This window comes from Besnoitia besnoiti, chromosome V (genome assembly GCF_002563875.1).
Source record: "Besnoitia besnoiti strain Bb-Ger1 chromosome V, whole genome shotgun sequence".
Classification (NCBI taxonomy): Eukaryota; Apicomplexa; class Conoidasida; order Eucoccidiorida; family Sarcocystidae; genus Besnoitia; species Besnoitia besnoiti.
In genome coordinates, this window is record NC_042360.1 from 2164616 (window position 1) to 2179263 (window position 14648).

General features: G+C 52.3%; 4 protein-coding genes across 4 annotated transcripts; 2 read left to right on the forward strand and 2 right to left on the reverse strand.

The window, feature by feature from the left end:
* Window positions 1–834: 834 nt before the first annotated feature.
* BESB_061280 (uncharacterized protein) lies at window positions 835–1753 on the reverse strand (the record flags this gene model as incomplete). Its single annotated transcript, XM_029364542.1, has 3 exons — window positions 835–1043; window positions 1284–1397; window positions 1693–1753. The coding sequence occupies 3 exons, from the start codon at window positions 1751–1753 to the stop codon at window positions 835–837; spliced, it is 384 nt and encodes a 127-aa protein (XP_029219250.1).
* A 1632-nt stretch (window positions 1754–3385) lies between these two features.
* BESB_061290 (uncharacterized protein) lies at window positions 3386–4639 on the forward strand (the record flags this gene model as incomplete). Its single annotated transcript, XM_029364543.1, has 1 exon — window positions 3386–4639. The coding sequence occupies one exon, from the start codon at window positions 3386–3388 to the stop codon at window positions 4637–4639; it is 1254 nt and encodes a 417-aa protein (XP_029219251.1).
* A 2395-nt stretch (window positions 4640–7034) lies between these two features.
* BESB_061300 (uncharacterized protein) lies at window positions 7035–9801 on the forward strand (the record flags this gene model as incomplete). The annotated part of the gene is made up of 6 exons (XM_029364544.1): window positions 7035–7155; window positions 7252–7422; window positions 7624–7693; window positions 7874–8084; window positions 8257–8701; window positions 8948–9801. 6 exons carry the CDS (start codon window positions 7035–7037, stop codon window positions 9799–9801), a joined length of 1872 nt encoding a protein of 623 aa, XP_029219252.1.
* Window positions 9802–11551: 1750 nt separating this feature from the next.
* Window positions 11552–13667, reverse strand: BESB_061310 (BT1 family protein; the record flags this gene model as incomplete). Its single annotated transcript, XM_029364545.1, has 2 exons — window positions 11552–12739; window positions 13047–13667. The coding sequence occupies 2 exons, from the start codon at window positions 13665–13667 to the stop codon at window positions 11552–11554; spliced, it is 1809 nt and encodes a 602-aa protein (XP_029219253.1).
* Window positions 13668–14648: the final 981 nt, after the last annotated feature.

Genomic DNA, 14648 nt, shown 5'->3' on the forward strand with positions numbered 1-14648 from the left:
GCGCTTTTCACCGCCACGCTGAGCCACGTTTTTTCTAGTGATTCCTGACGTGCGTACGTATGACAGCGCCTGGGCGGGCTTCTCTAAAACTCGCCTGAGACAGAGCCACACTGACGTCCTCTGTCTGCCGTGGAGAGCAGGAGGCGGGTGCCCCGCGGCGGTGACAACTCGCGTAGGTATCACTCTCCGCCTAACATGGGATATATGAGGTGCAGATATCCCCGTAGGCTGATACCTTAATTTTTCCCCAGTTGGGCTCTCCCCGTCTAAGGTGAAGGCGTGCATTTTCGCGCGAGCTGTTCACCTCATCCAGAGCACAACGCGCCAGATATTGTTTCTTAGCCCGTTTGTGTCATATTTTATCAAGAACACAAAAAATCTATACAGACGGAGATTTTGGCGTGGCGCGGTGTTAGTGCGTTTGTGTCGGACGTTCTGCGCTCTCTGCGTCAGTGCCTTGTGTAGAGCTTTTCATGTCACTTCCTCGGACGGAACAGGTGTGCAGTGCCCGTTTAGAAAGAAGGGCGGTGCGGCTTTATTGCTCAACAGCTGCTGTCTTGACGAGTAAGAAACGCCAACAGTCTGTTTTCGCAGTGTGTCCCCGGACCAACGCCAGACTTAAAGATTCCGCGGCCACTGGATAATATGAAGAGGGGGGACGGAAGAAAATGAAGGGCAGAACGTCACTGCATCACTACCGGTTCGAGGGCTTCTGGAGCAAGCACACAGAGCGACCAAATACATATGAACACTTCCGTGCGGCCGCGTTTCAGTGCGCCAAAATGCGAGTACCAACCAATGACTTTCTGCAGTCTTCTAAAGTCATCCCGGACCTCAGCGATGCGCCACGTCTACCCAGTTCCACGCGGCAGCCGGGCCACCACCCCCCAGAGAGGCGAGCGTAACTGCTAGAAGACGAGGAGTGACAAATCCTTGACAAAGTATGAACAGGGTTGCGCTAACTCCAAAGGTACCGAAGATGATTGCAATAGGCCCGACAACTCTCTGGTGCAAGGTACACCCGCGCCCAGTAAACAGGATGCCTGCAGTAGAAAGTCGTCAAATGGATGACGCAGCAGCGTAAAGGATGCACTTCTGCGCGTATGGTGGAGGCAACGGCACCTCTCCTTGTTTTGGGATTCTCGATTTGCAAGCTTCACTCTGCAGTTTGCCAGTGGCGCAGAACCGGAAGAAGGCTACAACGCAGAGGAGAGCAAGCGCTCAACCCACTACGTTTTGCAACACATTTTGCTTCTGAAGAAGTTCCGAGACATCGTTCTTACCTCCGTTGACATCCATCCAGCAGACGCAGGTGACGTAGAACCCCAGGCACAGAGCGAAGAGCGCGGCAGTAATGGCGATGACGGTGCTGCCAACCACGAGCGGGTAGGAGAAACCTGAAGCAATTGACGGCGGCGCACATGACTCGTATGAGATATTGTTCGTCTCCTATCAGGATCCCTTCTCTGAACTGTTTTCGATGTAGCGCAGCCGCGATGACGGGAGCGGCCCAAGGCCGGATGGCACATTCTACAAAAAGACACCACGGATTCCTATCGTGAGTGAGGTGGTTACGGTAGTCATGGAACACCAAGCGTCATTGAAACATGTGCTCGATTCTTTACTCAGCTGCAAAACCTCGAATATGGCATTTGGATTACCCTTCAAGGGTGCTGGCTCCTAACAACTCACGGTCTGCATTGGATTCCACCGTTTTTTTTCTCACATCCGCTCTCCCAGGCGGCGTGTCCATTCTGTATCAATTGAGGTACGTCCAGCTAAGAGGCAATACTTCTTCCGCGTGTGCAACTGACAGCGGGCACTCTGGAGTCCTCAGTACTGGCTGCTGCCGCTCGGTCGGGGTATTTTTTTCCTCCATGCCCTTTCGAGGAACTTCCTGCAAGCGGAATGTACGATTGTATTCAGGGGATCTGTCGGCTCTGCTCACATGCTTACAGCGTGTGGGAAAGAGGAGGCCGACGAAGCGATGAACTCTGGAGCGGGAAAACGAAACCAACGGTGTGCTGCTCGCCACCTCTGTCTAACCACCACGCCTACGCAACGACAGCGAGGGAGTATGTCAGTGAGCACTTCTGTTTGAGCTGCGGCTTTGCCGTGTGCACATCTTAGTCCCATGGGTAAAGGGCAAGACGTGTCAGTGCCTCAAGCAGGTATCTGGCACGCGGGATCCGAGAGAGCGGGTGGTTTTCCCCGGTACCTGAAGAGTCAGGCCCGTGCACATTGAGGAAATACTGGCGGTGTAGCACTGAGCCGTAGCTGTTGGCATGCCTCAATGTAAGATTGAGCAAGCGGCTGCGACGCACGCCAGAGCTTTTTTACTGGACGCGCATACTCCCGCTGCGCCACCACCTGCCTCTGCCTTGATAAACGTCCTCAAGACTTACACGGCATTGATATTCCGGGTTCTTGACAGCTTATGTCCCGGTAGCGTATAGATGTAGTCTCCCCTCTTTGCAGCGCGTACGTATCAAGCCGGCAAAACGGTCAATCGCCTACGGAAAGAATCTTTCGTCAGCCAAATGTCTAGTTATATTAAACGTGTGTGACTGCTTCTTTCTGACCCCCAGCACTCTAAGAACATCCGGAACGTTTTCTCCCAGCGTCTCCAGAACAGCTGCGTTGTTTCACCACATGCGTGTGACGTTCGTCACAGGAGTGAGTAAAATGTATGTTAGATATGTAAAAAATTTAAATCATGCTAGCGTTACGCAGACAAGGCGGAACCGTGTATGAATGAAAAAAAATTCCCGTCCGCCAGTGGGGCGTGCTCATACCTAGAGGACCCTTCACTACTATGAATACGACGCACATCTACGTGGTGCCATCCTCGCTTGAGATCCTGCTACTATGCCTTCCCGTTGACGTTGCTGTCATCATCAACGTCTGCTCTTCAAGGCGGCAAGGCGCACGAGCCCTATCTACTTGCCTCGACCGCACCCCCCCGGTTCAGATCTGCGAGGGAGCGTAAGCATTGAGTCGCGTCTCTCATTCAGCGCCAGTCGAAGCAACCTCAGAGGACAAGCAAGCTGTCCCAGTTCGCAGCCGCTACTGCATCTCTCCCATCCTTGAAAGCCCAGTTCATCTGTAAGCGGCTGGAGGCTGGAGACGGCGGCATGAGAAGAGCTCATGAACGAGTAGTCTGGGTGCATGGCCCCTAGCAACATCGGCATGCACGGCAACGCCTAGCTCACCGTTCCCAAAGAGACGACGCGCACCGAGCTCTTTGCGACGGGCGAACCGCTCAAAACTGAGACACGAGGAGAAAGGCAAAGTGTCTATAAATACACTGAAGCGTTCGCTGCTCGTTCTTGTTATGTAGCGTCAGGGACTGCAGGAGAATCATCACTCACCAACGGATGGATTAATGTTAGTTTGGCGGACTCGCCTGGTTCAAGGTATTTGCGGCGGCGGTCAACATTCCTGTACGAGACGGGCGGTGTATTTGTTTGAGCTCTACTGCATCTACCTCTCTTCACTATGTTCACTTCTTCCGATGCTTGCTAGGCACGTTTCGATTCGGTTTGCGGTGTTCACTGTGACTGTCCTCGGCCACGTGAATGGCTTGGCCGGCACGCACAACGAGGATGAGAGAGGTTTCGGTGGCGGTTCTGGTGCTACGGTACGCCATGACGTCCCGAACCTCAAGCATGATGGGTATCGGGTGTCAGCTACTTTAACCAGTGAGGCGACAGCCGCGACCTCGACGAGCGATGGTACTACTGCAGTAGTCGAGGACTCAGGGGACAAGAATAACACGGGTGAGATTGAAGCTGCTCCCCGTCTGCTACACGAGAAGGCGCGGAATGGTAAGACGAAGCGGAATCGGAGGCGACTGGCATATGCCGCTGGAGTAGCTGCTGGTGTGCTGTTGGGGGTGCTTGTCTTCAGAAAAGCCCGACGGTGGCACCGTGAGAAGGAAGACCGCAATGTTGCGATGGCTGCAACATACTTGCACGCCGCTCAAGACGCAACTAACCGAATAGCGAAAGCTATATCGAAGGCCAAACGGGATGCCCAATACTTTATACCTCATGCCAGGAATGCAGAGGTCTGGCACAAAGGCACGCCGCGGGAAGCAGTGGAGAGAAAAATGAGGGAGGATTTAGAAGCCCTCGTGGGGATGCTAGAGAGAGAGGGGGATGCAGTTGCCGCTGCGCATAAAGAGCTACGTGATGCCACAGATGCCGTACCGTATGAGATGTGGAGTCGCGGCCAATCTTTATTGACTCAAGAGGAAGTTGCCGAAGCTGCTGAACACGGGCGCCTCTCGGAGGCGAGACATTTTTGGCGTCATTTCGCACCTGCCGGGAAAGAACTGAGAGAGAGTCTTATTCCACAGGTGATGCGGCTAAAGACCGAGGTGGAGGAAGCGCGGCGTACACGGTCACCTAATTTGACATCATTGCTTGAGCAGTTGAAAGAGGCTAAGAACACGAGGACCGCTCGACGGGTAGACACCTATTTAGGGAGCGTGGTAGGCAAGCTGCCGGATGTCGTCCACATGCAGCCCGAAGATGCCGAAGTAGCAATTGGTGGTTTCGGACCTTCCCCGATGGAGCCTGCTTATGTTAGACTTGCGAAGAGCAAATTCGTGGGGTTGCGCAGAGGAGCATCTTGATGCTGTTCTTCGTTGGTGGTGGGCTGTGACCCGCTACTCAGCGTGTGCTTTCAGTCGTTTACCGGGGACGGACCTACTATCTGATTTCTACGAGTACCGTATTTTCCATCAAGCGCCCGCGTAGGGCGTCCCTCATTGCAAATGTAAAAGCCTTCGGAGGACGGATTAATACGAGGGGGCACTACTTACTAACGCGTGATACATGCTTACTCGGAAATCTTGCGATACCTTGGTATGAGAGAAGTGTTCTTTGAGCCGTATACAGGGGATTCTATTATGGCACGTCAGGACCACCCCGTCGCCGTATCATTTGGGTTGCCGTTCTATTTCGTAGTTCCAAGTCACAGAATATGGGTTCTTCGTCTGTATTTTTCCCGTAACAGCCGTGAGTGCGAGAGCAGGATAGACGGTTCTGCCCACGGTTGTGGACATATAACTCGCAAGACGTGGTTTCTGGAACCGTATTTCGTATATCTGCAGAGTTCCGCGCCGTCCAGTCTTGCGTCTAGCGGCACTTGTGGCTGTAAGGTCCTAAAACACACTGCCACTCTGCCACCGGGATGTACAACATCACATTGTAGAGATTCCTGAATCTAGTGGCCTAGCGTTCAGGCCCCGGTGGTGCTAGATTTACCCTCAAGGGGAAAGCATGCCGTAACGGGGTAAGCAGTACGTCTTCTATCTCGCGCGGTGACTGCATTTGCGGTGTGCCATTTGCCGATACTGCAGCAGTTTGGAACCCACTGCGGATGAGGAAGAACGCACAGTGAAAACATTCATTATTGTCAAATGGGGGGTTCACTGTAGGTCACGACTGCGGTAGCCATAATAGCCCAGAGGTACTTTGGGGGTGTGGCGCGTTTGTAACTGCAGGAACAAGTATTCTTGCAATTCCGAATCAGCGTCGCATTTCCTTCCGTTGACACAGCGAGCCCGCCGCGCTCTGCCGGCATCCCGCATTATGCGCAGTTTCTCGTGTTGCGGAACGCCGTACCGCGCTACCCTCCCATTCGTCAAGCACGTTTCCCCCCATAGCTCGCGGTGGTCCCTCAGCGCAAGTGGAGCACGGTATACGTCTGAATGGCTTACCCGTCTCCTCCACCGCGAAGCATCGGCCCGCGATGTCACCCTGGTGTGGATGTGTCCAGCCGAACACATCAATTTTGTTCACCGCCAGGGGTCATGCATTTCTTCAAACGAGAGTAACACCACTGGTTCTTCCAATCATCAGGCCACTCGAGGGGGAGTGATTAACTCGCTTGTCTTCTCGAGCTTGGAGAGGCGTGCCGTTGGGTGCGACGCCAGTCTAATCGTTCTATACACATCCTAACTAGAAGCCGACAGTCCAGCATTAGAATGACAGCTTCACAATATGACCTAAAGTGTCTGAGAACACGGCATATCATACACTTTCGTTCTGCGTGTGAAACTTTTGTGGACACGGCGCAGTCAGCCGGATCTCGAACGTGTGTCTCGCGACTAGCCGCCGGTCGCTGATGCTGCCGCCTGAGTGCATAAGGGTATTTTTAGGTTTTTTGTTGGCTGCAACGTTGAGCTTTTTTGTTGGATGCATCGCTTTACATCCGCCAGGAGGACTCAGCGACTTCAGCGACTAGTCTCCAAAAACATTGTCAGGTGGTGTCAGGCGACGCACTAGCTAGCAAGTTGGTGCTTAGCCAGAATACTCACTTTCCGAGATCGCCGTGCCTGGGCGTCCACTGTCTGATGAGTCACCCAGCACATTATGGATTCAGTGCTATTCTGCCCGTCACTGAGTCACTCTGACGGTCGGTCGATGTGAGACTGTTTTTCCGCTTACGACGCCTGTATAGTAAACCATGAGAATCCGCGGCCTCCTCTGGGTAGCCGCCGTGGCAAGCGCGGCTCTTGCGCATACCGAGTTTCTAACGAATCCGGGTGAGTTGCAAGCCCTCACTCCTGTCCAGTTTTGATCTCAGCAAGACGGTGCTCTAGCGGACCCCTATGCTTTTTCTCGCTGACGCAGGTGCGGCATGAGGGAATGTACCTTCGCGCTACTGTCCAATACGTCGGCTGTGCCGATAGACCGGTCATGAATAGATATTCTGCTTGGTGTATTGAGTCAAAAGCCTCCGCGACATGAGAGAAATGTCAGACAGTGTGTTGCCGGATCTTTTCCACTTACGTCGTTGTGCAGGAACAATCAATAGGCGGACGACCATCTGGATGTTCGGAGAAGCGGTTCGCTCCCGCGTGGGGCTATCACTGCCGAAGCACGCGACCTCTTTCGCCGAAACAAAAGGGGGGAGACTGGTCAGTTACGCAAACCACTTGACACGCCAGCACAAGGGAAGTCTTCTGGGCGTGGAAAGCAAGCACACGTTTGTCTGTGTAACTTTTTTGCTACTGCCAGGGAATGGTCAGGCGGCTGATAAAGAAGGCTGGCAGCTTCTTTACAAAAGGGCAGCTTGTAACTGAAGCGGACAAGAAAGCAGCCATCGAAGGTTATCTCAAAACGGAACGTGGCTTGAATTTAAGTAAGTTGTGCCCTTTCACGTCTGGAAGACAAACAGTGCTCCCCGAATGCTGTATATGGGCAGTGCCTGGTTTGTGCCGGGTCTATTTGACTGCAGGCGTCCTAGGGTGTCTGTCATACCCTGGATTGTCTACCACGAAGAAAATGCAGCAGTGGTGTGAAAAGTTCAAAAGCGGAAGCGAGGTCGCCCGTCTCTGCAGAGTCTCGAGCAGCTGGCTGCACAATCGTCTTAATCAGCTGCAAAGCAGCTGTACGGGAGAAGTTGCAGGTGCGCATTTGGACGGGCGCGGTCGTATTGGCAGCAGAATGCTCGCCATGGTTCGCATGCACGTACCAGCGAACAATGAAGAAGCAATAGAAGAACGCATGGAGCAGCCAAGAGGTCTAGACAAAGCGAGTGGAATGCATTCGATAGGTAGACATATCCGGCCCGTGGCCTCATGTTGCCCATTATTATGTGTTCCCGCAGAATGCCTGCAGCAGCTGCGACTCCCATTAATGCAGACAGCCCTTGTGGGCCTCAATAGCAATCGAGGTGGGTCTGGTTTCACTGGCGCCACGGGTCTCGCCCTTGCAGGCGCATGCTTGGCGGCGGAGACACAAGCGTCATCATCAGTTGAGATGGACAGTAGGAAACTCGTTCACGTGTGATCATACGGCACCTGTCAAAGGATCCGCCGTCCCTCCACTTCGCCTCATGTTTCCGTGCATACAGACAGTGAAGACTTATACACTCTCCGTCACCCGGATCTTCCAAAAGTGCAGGCCTCTCTTCTAAAAAGCAAGCATGATGCTGTTACTCCCCTCTTTAGTAAAGTTTTCGGGGATTCTTCGAGCGTGTCGGCATACGGCAGAATGAGAGTGGACAGCATTGTTCGAGACAAAAATGTGGACAACCTGCCCCCGAAAAGGCGACGCAGACTTTGGCTGGTGAGAACTGATGCTGGGGGGGTGAGCAGTGGTCGTGCACAGGATGTATTTCACCTCAGACCACAATCTGGCATTGCAGGGCCGGCAATGTCTCAACAACTGCTCAGCCCGTGAGGACCTACGTTCGTAACAATGGTTTCACTGCTTTGTGAACTATCCTCTCGCTGGACAGACGCTTCTCATCTACATTCTTCTTGACATGCGAAGTTCGCCACAGCTGGACCCAATGTTGTTAGGACTCTTGCTACGAATGACGACGAGCGGGTGCAAGAAGAAGGAGAAACGAAAACTCGAATTATCTGTCAGCGGCAAAAAAATCAAAGTACCGGCGGGCGATATCATGCTTGTGGCGTGGAGCGAGCTTCTGAAGAACATGCTCAGTATCGGAAATTGTTCCTCCAACAGTTCCGACCACAACTGCGTTCTTCTGAATAAGTACATTGAGTGGAAACAACAAGTCGCCGAACAGCTGAATATGTTCTCAAAAGCGTTCGCAGGTGGCACGCCGCCTGTCCCCCAAGTTGTCGGACATCAGGACGTTCAAGACCCGGGAGGCGAAGCAGTGCAAAAACTGGCTTCGCAGATTCTCGGACGTGTTGAAAACGCATTGTTTTTTGGTGAGCTCAAGAACCCGCGTTGCAGGTCGTTCCGTAGAAGCCCACCATCGTGCAGCTAGTGATATGACTTCAGTCGAAAGTACACTCGCCGGGCTCAAAGGCAGTTTTTAAGCTTTTACCAAGAGTGCCCAAATCAGTATGCTTATGTTGTACATCCTCGGTGTTATTCCCTCCCCTCATTTTTGTGGCGCCGCGTGTGGACATACTCCTCCGTCCCTCGTGTATCGTCTGCTTATGTGAATACAGCGAATTCAATGATGAGGATGAAATTCAAGTGGGTGCTCAATTTTCTGGGTAAGCACAAATCACTGCGCAAACTGGTTATCAAGTTAGCCAAGAGCGTGATGAGTAAATTATTTGGCGTCCGCGGAATAAGCCAACAGGCTCACAAGAAAGCGGAAAAGCTGAAGCTTGTGCCGGGGGTCAATCATGGCCTCACACTATTCTATGGGGTACAGAAGGATGCCGAGGTCTTTATTCTGACAAGTAAAGCGAATATGGCGAGACTGATGGGTCAGTTGGTAAAAAGGTCACTCAAAGACCTGTGGGGTATAGCCGGCAAGATAGGGTCTCAAGAAGGACTGTCACTGATACAGAATCAAGATGCGTTTCATACAGGCGTAAGCCACTGTCAGAAAAGCAAATGGCGAAACAATTCCAGCTTGCCAGTGGATCGGCAGGATTATGGAGCTTCTCGTCGATTACTTGTCAAATCAAAACACGAGCGTGTGTTTCCCTCAACGCCTAGAGGCGGGCAAGCTGGTGAGGTTTCCCTATTGCAAACTAGGACAATGGACCCCAAGTTTCAGCAGATGCTTCTAGGAGCTGGGGTCGGACTATTTCTCTTCGGGCTCTACGGCCTTTTATCAGGAGGAATTTCTATAGTCATACCAGTCATATTTATTGTCGCTGGCATCCTTGTTAGCTTGGTGACCGTCATTGTCTCTCTAGTGGAGGCGGGCATCCTTCCGGGGGCCACCAGAGGCAGGGCGGCGGGGGCAGTGGAGCCTAACAGTCGTAGGAGGCGAACTGCTGCACCAGAGGACAGCGAAAACGCGTTGGAGGAGAGAACGCCTGCAGAGTGGGGCGACGAAGGCTAATGGCTCATCACACCGCGCGCATTCATGGATTTGCGTTGAATTGCACATGGGGTTTTTATGAATGGGGACGGAGAGCGGCTTGTTGACTTAGAGGACGGTTCTGAGAAGTAGGTAAACAACCGTTGTTGTTCATCGAAGTTGCATGTACAGCGCAGCCACTACGGTTGGTTCCGGCACTTAACATTTTGTTGAGCTGTCGAGTATGACAGAATTCTCGCGGGACCCTATCTCGTTGCTTCTTTTTTTCCGCCGACGATGGGTGGCTGGAGCGCGTAAACGTGGCCACTGTTTTCGCATGTGCTGAGTTCATCGTGTAAATTTAAAAGGACGGTGCTGGCTACTGATTGTGTACTTCCGCACCCTACTGGCGCTCGGACGTCTAAGCTATTTTTGTACAGCGGTTTTCGTATCGCCCTGACTTGCACTTCTAAGTGTCAGACACGCATGCAGGCCGCCTCGCACTGAGTTTTAAGGAACATCAAAACGTGGTACGCGAGAATCTATAAGGTGCTGATGGCATATGCGAGCTATGATTGGGATGGCAGCGCATCGTTAAACATCTGAACTCCACAGGCGCATCATCTCCTCTTGCGTCACTTTGCGGTCCTGGCTGGGGCTGAACTACAGAGTCGCCTCTTATCATGCGCCTCTGCGAGTGAGTTCGAGGGCTGCATGTCAGCACAAGCGCCTTCCAGGTTACTTGTTGGCTCTCTCTCTGGGCGTGAGGTCCCTCACTGTGCTGACATCTTCCAGCCGTTTTTGGCTGGCTCCACTCCTAGCGGATTACCATATATGTTCCATGTCACTACGCATAAGCTTTGTCGTTGCATTTTTGTCAGCCACACTGCTCCACGATCGGCAGACCACTTAGTGGAAACGCTGCTGGCAGGAGCGATACGAAACTATAAGGAATCAACAGGACAGAGTCATGTGGTGCGCTGCGCTCAGAGGGAACGGTGGAAGCTCAGTTTCACTTAATCACTGCGACCTTCCGATGAAATTCCCCTTTCGACTGCTACGTGCTGACATCTGCATCGTGCATCTCTGGGCGTACTTACGCGAGCTCCCAGATCCAACCTAGTGGGTAACCTGCAGACAGAGGTATCATAGCGTGCGCTGGTTTTTTCACTTGTCAGGGAAGCGGGAGTTCAATGCTGAAGACAAGAGTCTCGTTATGTACTCTTTATTTGATTTGTTACATGAACAACTTACTGGACATCACGTGCACCGGTGGAAAATCGGACAACATGTGGCCCTTTACGCGGAGTTCAGCAGTGCCGGAGGCCGCACTATGGCTTTGAAACGTATTGTGCTGGGTGGCCGAATGTTGTCGTCTATAAGATATGCGGCGTTCCAACGTCACTTCGCTCGAAAGCACTGACGCACTTCTGCAACAAGAGTTGTTCCGTGAAGTGAACATCCGGAAGATAACCGGCAATGCGGAGTCATACGCACCTGGACCAACCGCCCCGCATACGCATATTAACTACAAGTATCGAGTGTGTTTCATCGTTGCTAAGAGAGTTTCGTTACGACGGCGGTCTATATCACACGCCGAATTCTTCTGATGTTATTGATAATAGATGATGTATGTATTCAGGTGGAATCGGAGGGGTTTGTCGCTGGAGCACGACCCAGCACGCAGACAACAACGGGCGGGCTTGCTAGCCTAGTCAAGCTTCACTTGCTTGCAACGCATACGCGCACTATTGCCTCCCTGGGAGCACGCCGCACGAGAACCTCGTCGAAATTACTCAGACTTTACGGAAGGCAGTGCACCTGGGTAATCTGTTTGGGCGTCCCTGTCTTCGGCCTCCGATGACGCCATAGTTTGCAGGCGACTTAGTTGGCTGGGTTGGGCCGGCGCATCAGTCTTGAGGGAGTCGCCGTTTTCCATGTGACAACCTGACTCAGGCTGGTGTTTTTCTGTTACGAGAAGGTCAGGTTTACCATCGTTGATCGGTTTACTAGAGACAGCCACCGCACTTCCTTGGCGCTCGGGAGCGTCTGACGAATCTCGCGCTCTCTCTCCTGTCTCTGTGAGTTGTGACGCATGATCCGCTCTACCATCAGCCTCGTCAAATGCGACCTCGCCGAAGTGGACGTCCATCCCGACATTGGGAATGAGGAAGAAGGTGAGGACTAGGGGAAGCAAAGGGCACAAGCCCGATGCTATTATGACAGCGAGACCGAGATTCTCGAAGTTGCAGCTGCCCTTCTCGTCATTCATCGTCTTTATGCCCAGCAAGAACACTGCAAGGAAGTTTCCTAAGTACTTTGCCAAAGAACTGCCGAAGTTGTTAACGCCAGCAACAACGGCGTACATTGTACTTTCAACTTGCCGCGGGCATAAACGGGAAATCAAAACACAAGACGGCATAAACGCCCACATACTGATGACTTCTTCGATGATGGCGGCGCTGCAGAAGTACCAAACTTTGTCGGGAATTCCAAGGTAGAGGATGTTCCAGCGATATACCATGGTGACATCAAATACAGACGTCAGACACGTTAAAAGGGAAGTAATCCAAAATGCTTTCCGGAAGCTCCACTTGCTTACGAATTTTTGAAAGAGGGTGACACCAACGAATCCAAAGATTGCCTGGAGAATAGACGTCAAAGTCAATAGGAACGTCCAGCTGAAATTCGGACCGTTCTCAACACAGTCCGGGCCACTACGTAGCCAATAGGTCACCTGCGAACCGATATTCGGCATGAGAAATCGACTTAAGAACAAGTACAGTATCGGCTTGAACAGTACGGGAGGGAGTGTAAACCAAAGCATTCCCACCATGACGAAGCCAGCGAAAAGCGCGTAGCTGAAGCCGATAATCTGTCGGTCGTCGTTGAACATTCCTGCCACGACTGAGCCCACGGCCAGTACACTTAGCACGATCGCGCAGATAAAGAGCCTCTTGTGCTGGCGAAATTTCTCTGCCTGCAAACACCAATCGAAGAGTCGCACATAGCCGCGTTATGCCCCACGGGAGGGAATGCCCCCGTCGCCTAGGCTTACTCACATGAATACGGCTGCATTCACGCGTCTTAGTCAAATTGCTTGCATGAGCTGCACTAGATTGGATTTACGAAATTGACGGTCGTATGCGGCTGCCGAAGGCGGTCGCCTTTCAGTTGTACACTACACTTGATTTGTGGAGGCGAGCGGTACGTGTATTTCGCTGTATGTTGATATGACGATGCCTCTATGACTGAGAGGTTGTCGGGTGCTGAATAGCGAAACGCACCATGATTCTAGATCCGGCTGGGACGTAGTCCTCCTGGAGCAGCCCGCCATGCTCTTTCCACTTTCTGAAAGGCCACGGCCAGGCAGTGACGAAAAGCTGCTGAGCGGTGAGGAAGAGGAACGGTATGAGAACGACATGGAAAGATACATAGTCAATGATGGGTCCCACCCATACTGCCGCCAGAAGGCTTCCAAGACAGGAGCATAGCCACACGTATGACGTTAACGCCGCACCTGTTTCGGGCTTTTCCGCCATTCGGCGTGTATATGCGCCTTCACATAGGAGGTCGTTGAATGACGCTTGTGTCATGATCATGAAAAAGGCCAGTACGGCCATGAAGAAGACGATTTTGCCGGCGAAGGAATAAAGAAGAATCGCGCCGGCGACTCCCAGCAGCGAGGATGCGATCATGAAAGGGCGTTTATGGTAGCCAGCCGGAGCGAACACATCGCTGAGCGTTCCCAGAAACCCTTTTAAACACCAAGGAATCATGTAAATAGCCGAAGCGACACTATGCTTCTCCGCCGCCAAATGAAGCATTTCCCGAAATATGGGAGCTGAGGCACTCTGGATCAGGTTGTATGCCATGCCTTTGACCAGGAGATAGTTGGAGGCCAGCATGAGCATGAATCCGCCTCCAAAATCGCGCCTCGTTGTTCGGACGTAGGCGATGGGGTCGCATACAAGGAACTGAAATACTCCCGAAATGACGTTTTTCGTAGCCCTCACTGGTTTTTGCCACCGTTTCCTTGCAGGCGACGTGTCTGCTACAGAAGGCAGAGAGACGTGGTTATAACCGCTGCAAACCCGCGAAAAGCACACGAGCCACGAAGTGAAGAAAACCCCGTACCGATTCACGCCTAAGTCCGCTAGCTCGAGAGACAGCACACGACCAGAATGAAGCTCTGAACGAACGAAGAACGGCGATTGTCACAAGGAGACGTTTCTCTTGCAATACAGACATCTTGGTTGGCAATTGCACAACTCGTCCTTTCAACTAAACACGCTCTGGCTGACGGGACCTTGTTTACGATGCAAAATGCATTTCAAGCAGCACAAAATGCTCCCCACCAACGTACGAGGGTCATCGGCAACAGATGGTCAGACACGAGGCAATGGAGCATCCAACAGATAAGCCAACAACGGAGCAAGCGAACGCCTTGTACGACAACAGATTCGAGTTGTATCACGTTATATCATGTGCGCATACGTATATAAATATATATATATGGAATTCTAAACCAGCGTACGGGCTCCGTGTGTCCAGCGCACATCTGCCTACGCATCACCGCTCTGAGCAGTACCCGCGCCGGTGGCCACGTAGTACGTATTAGGTTCTTCCAGTTTCCACGTCTACTCTGTGCGTGGTCTGCTGATTGAACAACACCTGCGCGTTCTACGTAGTGGCAGGACCTCAGGCGCAGTAATCTCTGTGTATAAGTAGCTGGTGTTGCTCGGCGAAGGGTACTGCCTTTTTTTCAGAGCTTACTCTTCACTGGGACATAACGCATGCGCCATGGAGTCCAGCTGCCCCTCCTGGGCGTTTGCGGTGGTGCCGATCATTGCCATGTTGTCCAATGCCTGCCTTTTGCTTGTTCACTG